A 10162-nucleotide genomic window follows, 5' to 3' on the forward strand; every position below is an offset into this window, starting at 1 on the left:
TACGATTATTAATACCGTGATTTGTTTGTATTATGCTTTAGTTGCGGCCTGTTCAACAGAATTAATAGAGAGTATATAAATAAAAAATATAGCCTTGGTAACTAGGCTTTCGTTTAAGTAATCTTTAGAGTGTATTTTATGAATCCTCACGTCTTTCGTCCTCACGTACGTGTGTCAAGTTAGCAGAGGGACCAGAGTTAGGCCACGTACGCAGAATCGTTGCGGCCTAATGGCTAAAACGTCTGATACATATTCCTATAGAGTAGCCTTTCCCAAAGTGGGCGATAACGCCCCCTTGCGGGCGCTTGCAGGCTTAAAGGTGGGCGGTAAGAGACCCAGAAAAAAATGGGGGCGTTGTGTAGAGGCTTGGGAGGCGATTTGTAATTTCATCTAGGAGGTCTCTTAGGCACCGACTGAGCTCTCGCTATAGTGGTTTTTATGTAGATGAAAAAATGGGGGCGCTAAAAAATAATTTATTCTCAAAGTAGGCAGTAGACAAAATAAGTTTGGGAACCCCTGCTATAGAGTGATGCGATCATGTCAGTTATCAAATCTTAGTAAAGATAGGCTATTACCTCCTTAGATTCTTAACAGATACATACCTTACACGAGCTCACGAACGACTTCCATGATTGAGTAAGAATGTCTTGAAAAAATAATAATTATAAATTCGCGAAACTTTTAATACTGTGAGCTGTAAGGGTAGGTGCCCCATTAGGTTTCACACGAGCAGACTTTCACCCCCTGTAACCATTTTACACCAGTCGAACAGCGAGTTATTCTTGGAGGCAACAATAATAATACAATGCTTCAGTACTAGGCAACTTGGCCTCTTTGATATTGCTAGTGTCTATGACCGACGTTGACCATTTACCCATCAGATGGGCCGTACATCGTCTGCCTCTAATAGCAAAAACAAAATGCTGATTGCATTATGGCGACGAACTTAGCAATCACTTGTTTGCGTGCTTGTTCAGTCAGATTCAGTGTGCTTAGTGCGAGTTTTTTAACGTTGTCGACAGCGTAAAAGTTAACTCAAATCTGAATGGAGTTGGACCGTTTAGCTACGTTTGTCGCTTGGGGCGCTGTTCGAACTGCATTCAAATTTGATATCTTAGACATGATAAACCCATAAACACAGCCCACTGAGTTTCTCGCCGGATCTTCTCAGTGGGTTGCGTTTCCGATCCGGTGGTAGATTCTGTGAAGCACTGCTCTTGCTAGGGCAAGTGTTAGCAACACTCCGGTTTGAGCCCCGTGAGCTCACCTAGACATTAGGGTGAAGCTGAAATAGCCTCTCAAGGCTATCAGCATAGGTAGGAATAATAAAAAAAAAGACATGACGTACTTAGTTACATTTTTTTTAAGGATACTTTTTTGAAAGTAATTAGCAATTGGTTATATAATGTTCAAAGTATAACGCTATTATTATTTTTTGTTAAAAATAATTTTGGACTTATTTGTATTTGCTTAGGTATAATAGAGCATCAGAGTGACATGACAAGCGATCGTGCAGTCAGACTCGGAGATACAGGGACCAAAATGCACATCAGCGGCGACCCGCCCTACACGTGCGACCCGAGCCCTTTGAGGTAACAACTATTCAGACTAGATTTTTTTTTGTGACGCCCGACTTTAATAATGAAGCTTTAAGGACTATTTTTCACTAACAGATTGGCGCGCTTCTCCTTATTAACTCGCAGAATGAGCAAAATATTTTGTTTACTTAGGAATAAATGTTTGTGTGACGAAATAAAGGTTAGGAAATATTAAGATACTGATAAAAACATTTATAATTCGTATTGTATTCAAATCTTCAGGAAAAAAATATTAAAATAATTAATCCTAAAAAAAATTCTTAATATTCAGTGTGATAATTAAAATTAAATTGCCATTTAAATTGTCATCATAGGATTTGCAGCTATTATTAAAATTGATTATAGTTTTTGATGGTATATGCGATACTCAGCTTTATATTAAGGGCTTTTAGTCATTTGTTCAATTATTCTACAATCCGGAACAAATATATGTAACATGCGCCCATTATTAGCCCAACATTAGCCCTTTAGTTAAAAATATCGATATATGCTACGCCAAACTAAGACATTCACTAGTAATATGTTCTAATTCGATTCGAACGTCTGAAGATTAAATGTTTTTTCAATCTTAGAAAACGATCAAATATTTTCATAAGAAACATGAGAATTGGGTTACCGGGTAGATCTTCGGAACGATACAATTAAGTTTTGTTAACTGATAATGTAGGTATTATTATAGTAATAAAATTTTCAAAGCACATAATGTGAAAATACCTTAAAATGAAGTTATTCATCGCTGTTCATTTATTAGTTAAATTGACGTTCAACTTTGAGAAAGACGTCTTGAAAGTTCACATCCTTTCGGAACATTACTGCATACGTTTCTATTGAATTTTACGTGGACGACTGCACTGTGCTAGTAAACACATCGATATAAACACAAGTAATTTATATATAATAATATTACGTTAATTAAATGTTTCAGGCACTCGCATGGGTATAACGGCGATACTAAAAGCAGACACATTAACTCCGGCGACGAGGATGATATAGACATAAGCAGTGAGTACATAATTTAACTAAAAACCATTTGACCGCCATGCAGGTCACCGGTGCCCTACGCAGGCAGCGCACTGCAGTAATTATGTAGATTTTTCTGTTACTAAGAGCCTTTTTTTTTTTCTCCTATCGCTCAACAACCTACGTCCGAGCCTCGCATGAGACAGAACTCGTGAAAAGGCAAAGGGGGGAGAGTGCAGCGTTTAGTGCGGAGCACATCTCTCCCATCACCCTCCCCCTCTACTAAGGCACTTAGGTTGCCTAACCCTTTGCTGGTTAATGTATGTTTTCTTAGTATCTTCGGATTCGTCTTTCCCAGAGTCTACTAGATATTCCGGCGCCTTAGTCACGGAAATCGTCATACTTACTTCAGTACGCCACGTAGGACACTAGTGACCTACGTGGCAGTCAAAGGGTTAACGTTTTTATTTTTCATCGTATTATTATTAATACGATGAAAAGCTACTGATATTAATAATATATATTATTAATATCAGTAGCTTTTATAAATATGTAATATAGTTCAATATTATGGAATACTTCAGAATGTATATGAGACTTAATTGCGTTTTCTGTGATATATTAAGAAAATAACATTTAAAGCTCTTAATAACTTTTAATATTTTTTTTAAATAGTATTGCTACGCTATACAAAACTGAACTCTCTTTTTACTCAATGACAGACAGGTGAGCGATTCCTTCTAAGAAAAATCTATTTTTAAAACTAAAGAGTTTTTAAAGGTTTTTCTTTACACATATTATTATTTAATAATATAGGTTGTAATGGGACCGCTCCCTAAACGAATATAAAATACGTAATGCTCACGGAAAATGGTAATTCGTGAAATACATTGGTACTTTACTATACCGACTGATATGGATATATATCGATACGTCTCGTCTATTGTTGGCGGTAATCTGTGGGCGTGTTCGTGCCTTTGATCTGTGCATCAGATTACCACAGATGTACACCCATAGGTTCTTATTCTTCCGTAATTGATATATAATTGCGTGAAAGACGATATGTGTAAGAGGGGAGTGAGCGAAGAAATGGTATATGCTAGAAGAGTATGGAAGGAGAAAACATGTTGCGCCGACCCCAGGTGACTGGGAGAAGGGCAGGAGAATGATGATGTTGATTCTTCCACTGTGCATTTTATAGAGACTAAATTTGCGGCTAAATTTTACAGCACGTCACGGGAAGTTGATTTGAAAATAATTGTTATTCCTAATAATGTTAGCGAAAATCAAAGTTTTACTTAATAAGCGAAGCATATAATAATAATACTAATACGTCATTTATTTTCATAAATATTCTCCAAAAGTAGGTACTTGAACTTCGAAATTAAATTTACGGATACATCAAATTATTATTTTTTCATAGTACATATAATCAGTGAATACAACTTATTTAAGTTTGATAATAGAGTTGTTAGCATCATAAAGGAGAGCTGTCAGTATTTGTCATTGACATTTCACTGATTTATTTACTTTTTTAAGTATGTTCTTTTAAATGTGTGAAGTCAAGAATAATTCTGGTAGGTTTATATTTGCTTAAAAAATAATTGCTTAAGAGTCGAATAAATATAAAATTGGAAGTGTTGTGTTACTTATATTGCAGATCTCTATAAGAAATATCGGTAATTTTCGACTGTTTACTCTTTGTTTTTTTTTATATAAATAAATATTTATTTCTGCGGTTTAACGCGTTTCAGTTGGAAGGATGTGTCAGTCGTTGTACTGTAAAATTTAAATAACTCGTCTCAAAGCGGGTGGCTGAATTTGTATTGTTGATGTCTAAGCTGTGTGCTTAGTGCGAGTTTTTTAACGTTCTCGATAGCGTAAAAGTTAACTCAAATGCAATTGGAACAGCGCACCTAGCGGCAAACGTAGACAAATGTTCCAACTCCATACAAATTAGAGTTAACTTTTACGCTATCGAGAACGTTAAAAATCTTGCGCTAATGACACTGGTCTCGACTCACTCGTCGACAAGTCTAAATAAATAAAAGTGGCGGTACAACAAAAAAATCACAACCCAACGTGAGCGTAAAACATCTATCTGCCAAACCAGGGACACATGTAGTGTTTATTAAAAAAAATTGTTTGTCTCAACTTTTTTTTTTTAATTAATCTTCGTAGGTCATACGTCGAACCCGTCAATGTTGGCCGGTGACCTTGTCCCGTGCGTAATGTGTGTGTATTTATAATTTAACTGCGCGCTTGAAATGTTCATCGTTATTGTACACAGAGAACAATAAAGCTATATTTATACCATACGAAATATTAATCTGAAACGCAATGAACACGTGGCGGCACAAGTGTTGAGGTTCTGCTAGCACTGCTCTTACTAGGGGGTTAATGTTAGGAAACTAATTGCTCTTGAGTTGTTAGGTCTCCTTTGGAGGCGCTCGGGCAGTTGTTAGCAAATCCCACCCCTCCTGGCTGAGCCTTTGCTCGCCCATCTGTCCTGGTGAAACTGGAAAGGCCTTTGGGCCACCCGTAAATTTTCAATCATAAAAAAAAATTTTTTAAGGAAACTCTCAGGTTGAGCCCGTGAGCTCATCTACCCGTCCGGGCGTAGCTAGAATGTCCATTAGGCTACCAGTGAATAGATAGCGAAAAAAAACCACGTATTGTATGAAATAAGGTCCGTTTTAAATTGACTAAAATAAGGATCGTTACACAGGCCGATTACGTAACATTTTGTGACGTCAAGGCATCGACACATTTGGGAGTTTGACCTCATGTCTCAAGATGGGCGGCGGCCGTATCGCTACATCGATTACGATTTATCATTTTATTCATGTATGTTTTACGAGCTCGACTCGTGTGCGGGCGCATAAAATGTTATTCTTGAAATAAATTGTTATTAGTTTGGTCGCAGTTTCGCAATGCTTTTGATAGCGCTTTATGTGTTGAGTAAGTTACACGTCATGTAGTGTTTTATGGTGCAAACGTTTGAAATTGAATTGACTTTCACTGACAGGTAGCTGATGGTATAAGGAGTAACTTAGGCTACTTTTTTTAGACTTGCTTCGCCCCGCGGCGTCACCCGCGATACGACAATAACCGCGGGTAACATCGCAGGACTCGACTATTCAATAATAAAATTTAATGTTTCCGAAGCGAAGCGAGGGCGGGTCGCTAGTAGTTAAATATAATAATTCTTTGACAATAGAATTCTGAAATAAATAATAGTTTAAAAAAAATGTAACAAAATACGCTTTTATAGAAAATCCAACTAAAAAATAAAAAATAAATTTTAATAAATTTTAATTAAAAAATAGAGTTAGGAAAAAAAAATTTTTATTGTAAAAAAGCGTGTCATGTTCAAAGATTCCGTTACAAACATACATACGTCTGAATCTAATAAAAGCGTATTAAAAACTTAAAATTTCAATTAATTATAGTCGAATTTCGACCACCGGGTGACTGACCACTAGTGTGTATTGATCGTTCAGTGTTGTGGTTGCAGCGCGCGGCACGTGGTCGTCGGGCGAGCTGTCCCCCGGGCTGTCGGACGAGGAGTGCGCGGCGGGGGGCGCGGGCGGCGCGGGGGAGACGCCGGCGGCGCTGCTGGCCCGCCTGCGGCTCGTGCGGCGCCGGGGCCTCGTCGCAGAGTACGACGAGATACGGTCCCGCCCGCCCGTCGGAACCTTCCACAACGCCAAGTATGTCCGTCTCCACCTATGTACGACCCTCTGTCAGAATACGACCGCTTTACCATACGGTTGATCCAGAGATCTTTTTTGCCACGTACCATCCAGCTAGTACGACGAGATACGGTCCCGCCCGCCCGTCGGAACCTTCCACAACGCCAAGTATGTTTCCCTCCACTTCTACTGCACTATATAGGATTCTGTCAGAATGCGACCGCTTTACCATACACTTGATCCAGAGATCTTTTTTGCCACGTACCATCCGGTTAGTACGAAGACATATGGTCCCGCCCGCCCGTCGGAACCTTCCACAACGCCAAGTATGTTCCCTTCCACTCTTGTACAACCCTCTGTCAGAATGCGACCGGTTTACCATATACTTGATCCAGAGATCTTTTTTGCCACGTACCATCCGGTTAGTACGAAGACATATGGTCCCGCCCGTCGGAACCTTCCACAACGCCAAGTATGTTCCCTTCCACTCTTGTACAACCCTCTGTCAGAATGCGACCGGCTTACCATACACTTGATCCAGAGATCTTTTTTGCCACGTACCATTCGGCTAGTACGAAGACGTCCGGTCTCGCCCGCCCGTCGGAACCTTCCACAACGCCAAGCATGTTCCTCTCCACTTCCATTGCATTATGTACGACCCTCTGTCAGAATGTGGTCACATTCTGACAGAGGGTCGTACATAATGCAATACATAAGCTTTACCATACAGTTGATCCAGAGATATTTTTTGCCGCGTACCATCCAGCTTTGGAATGAGCTCTGCGGTGTTTCCCGAGCGTTATGACATATCCTTCTTCAAACGAGGCTTGTGGAGAGTACTTAACGGTAGGCAAGACAGCGGCGTGGCTCTGATAACTACTCACCATCAGGTGGGCCGTAAGCTCGTCTGCCCACAAGGGCAATAAAAAAAACATATTTAAAAAAAATTTAAAGTTAAATTGTTCCCACATCGACATCATCATGAAAAGCAAGCCCAGAGCTCGAATGCGAAACGTCCTTATGAAAGTTCTCGACTCCGGTCGGGTCGCTGACCGCTGTGCAAACATTAATTTTTCCAGGTTGCCGAGCAACCTAGCCAAGAACCGCTACACGGACGTGCTGTGCTACGACCACTCGCGCGTGCTGTTGTCGCAGACCGACCCGGACGACCCCACCACGGACTACATCAACGCTAACTACGTCGACGGATACAAACAGAAGAACGCCTACATTTGTACACAGGGTACGTGCATTAAGCCCACTGAGTTTCTCGCCGGATCTTCTCAGTGGGTCGCGTTTATGATCCGGTGGTAGATTCTGCGAAGTACTGCTCTTGCTAGGGTTCGTGTTAGCAACATCGTCGGGCCTCTGACCTCACCTACTAGCCCGGTGACGCTGATATGGGCCGAGAGCATCAGCTTAGGTAGGGGAAAAAAACGTGCATTATAATGTGCATTTTAATTTCCAGTTCTGCTTTCAAGGATGTAGGACTTTAGAAATGACACGTCAATTCGGATTTTCACGATCCACTATCGCTGCTCTTAGGCATTCTAAGCATCGGTCACTGTGCTCGTCGAATCCGTGAAATGCGATGAAGGGTTCGGCGAGTAAATTAACTCTCAGATACAGTGGGTCGCGTTTCCGATCCGGTAGTAGATTCAGCGAAGCACTGCTCTTGCTAGAGCTAGTGTTAGTAAATTCGCTAGGTTAAATCCCATGAGCTCGCCTATTAGTCGGTGAAGCTAATATAATCCTTCGGGGTTTACTAGGACAGGTAGGCTAAAACAAGAAAAAGGTAAACTTTCTCTATTTCATTTGGTCGAGTGTCAAGCTCAATCGGTCGGGTAGTTTGAAAGCGATATCGACACAAACGGAGAAAGACTCATTTATTAATAAATTTAAGACTCTAATATTATTGTTCTTAGTACTTGTTTTCGAAAGAAACGTTAGAGATTTGAGATACATAACCTGTGCAGTGAGCATTTCACGCAGTGATGGGTTTCGAAGTCTAGAGAGATGAATGGATTGAATTAAAGCTAAATTATAATATAAAATAATATATGTAATACATTTAAAGCCAGTTTTTCATTTCATATTCATTTAAAATGTTTATGAATATTTCTACTATTTTTAATTTTTTTTGCAAATTTGTCATTACAAAGTACTATAATTATTATAATTGATCAGTTAAGTTTTAAGGCTAACTAAAGTTGGATAAACGATCACAGGTCCTCTACCGAAGACGTTCGGTGACTTTTGGCGCATGGTGTGGGAGCAGGGCACCGTCGTGATAGTGATGACCACGCGCGTGATGGAGCGCGGGCGCGTCAAGTGCGGGCAGTACTGGCCCGCGGCGGCCGGCGCCAGGCAGCAGCACGGGCCCTACGCCGTGCTCGCCGAGGACGTGATCCAGCACGACGACTACACGATCAGCTCGCTGGTGCTGACGGAGCTGCGCACGGAGCAGGTGCGGCGCGTGTGGCACGGACAGTACACGCGCTGGCCGGACTACGGCGTGCCGGGCGGCGGCGGGGGCGGCGGCGGGGGCGGCGGGGCGGCGGGCGCGCGCGCGCTCCCAGTGCTGCGGTTCATGCAGCTCGTGCGCCGCGCGCAACAACGAGGACTCGCCGAGTTAGTCTAGTTTTTTTACACGCTTTATATTAGCTTCACTTGTATATATGTTTGTAACTGACTCCTTTCGACGCGATTTTGACCCACTTTAATTAAACGGCCAGATTTCATTCAAACTTTGTAGATTTATTGAGGACCGATAATAATTCAATATTAAAAAAAAAAATGAAAAAAATAATTGAACAAATTGAAATTCAACTTAAAAAATTAAAAATAAATAATAGTTTAAAAAAACTAAAAAACACGCTTTATATAAAAATCAACTAAAAATAGAAAATAAATTTTAATAAATTTAAATGGAAAATAGTGTAAAAAAATATATATTTTGTTTTAAAAAAAGCGAAAAAAGCGTACAACAGTTGATGTCTCGATATATGTATATTTATATGGTTGAACGTTTTATAGGTTGGGAGACGCGTGGGCCGGACACAGCAAAGGGCCACCGATCGTCGTCCACTGCTCGGCCGGCATCGGACGGACAGGTGAGTGACGTGCGCGTGACGGGTGCGTGACGGGCGAGTGACGGGTGCGTGACGCGCGAGTGACGGGTGCGTGGGTTGCAGGCACGTTCCTGACGCTGGACACGTGCGCGGCGCGGCTGGAGGCGGAGGGCGCGGCGGACGTGCGCGGCACGGTGGAGCGCATCCGGTCGCAGCGCGCGCACTCCATACAGATGCCCGACCAGTACGTGTTCTGTCATCTCGCGCTCCTCGAGTACGCGGTGAGTCACCTGCCCTAGTCTTCTCATCTACACCAACATCGTTTTCACTGTACTTCTTAATGTATCCCACCTAAATGGCAAAATAATGTTTTCATTTTTTTAATGGATTTTATGACCTGGTAACTAAGACCTTTAAGTCATGTCTTATTTTAATTTATATTCTTATTTTTATGAAAAATGATAATATGGAGTGAAATGAAATGAAGATGATAATTTGAGACATTAATCAACTGGAATGAAATTAAATGAAATGATATGGGATGAAATATAATCTCAGTAAAATGGTGGTCATTTACTGAGATTTTCTCAGTGGACTTTTACGGGAGGATCCCGAGAAATCCAGTTATGTCCAGTGGCTTAGTTTCATTTTCCCACATTTGTGCACTTTTACAGATATGAAACATTTAATGAACCACCGCTACACATTCAAACCTGAAGAAACACCAAATAGACAAAATAAGTCGACTATTATCAAAGTCGGCAATGTGACTTTTGGACAATTATTGGTAAATCAGAAAAACGAATTATTGACTTTGTAGTCCATTGGTAGTCACAAA

General features: G+C 40.9%; 1 protein-coding gene across 2 annotated transcripts in view; it reads left to right on the forward strand.

Annotated features, from left to right (window-relative positions):
- The window catches only part of LOC101744807 (tyrosine-protein phosphatase non-receptor type 9), a 67867-nt gene that overhangs the window by 54576 nt on the left and 3129 nt on the right, over window positions 1-10162 (forward strand). For both annotated transcript variants that reach the window (XM_004929565.5, XM_012693368.4), the window contains exons 7-13: window positions 1475-1592; window positions 2524-2600; window positions 6076-6271; window positions 7333-7496; window positions 8482-8884; window positions 9290-9366; window positions 9448-9605. In XM_004929565.5, the coding sequence (XP_004929622.2) occupies window positions 1475-1592; window positions 2524-2600; window positions 6076-6271; window positions 7333-7496; window positions 8482-8884; window positions 9290-9366; window positions 9448-9605 (1193 nt within the window). The remainder of the gene's footprint in view (window positions 1-1474; window positions 1593-2523; window positions 2601-6075; window positions 6272-7332; window positions 7497-8481; window positions 8885-9289; window positions 9367-9447; window positions 9606-10162) is intronic.

Source organism: Bombyx mori, chromosome 21, assembly GCF_030269925.1.
Source record: "Bombyx mori chromosome 21, ASM3026992v2".
Lineage (NCBI taxonomy): Eukaryota > Metazoa > Arthropoda > Insecta > Lepidoptera > Bombycidae > Bombyx > Bombyx mori.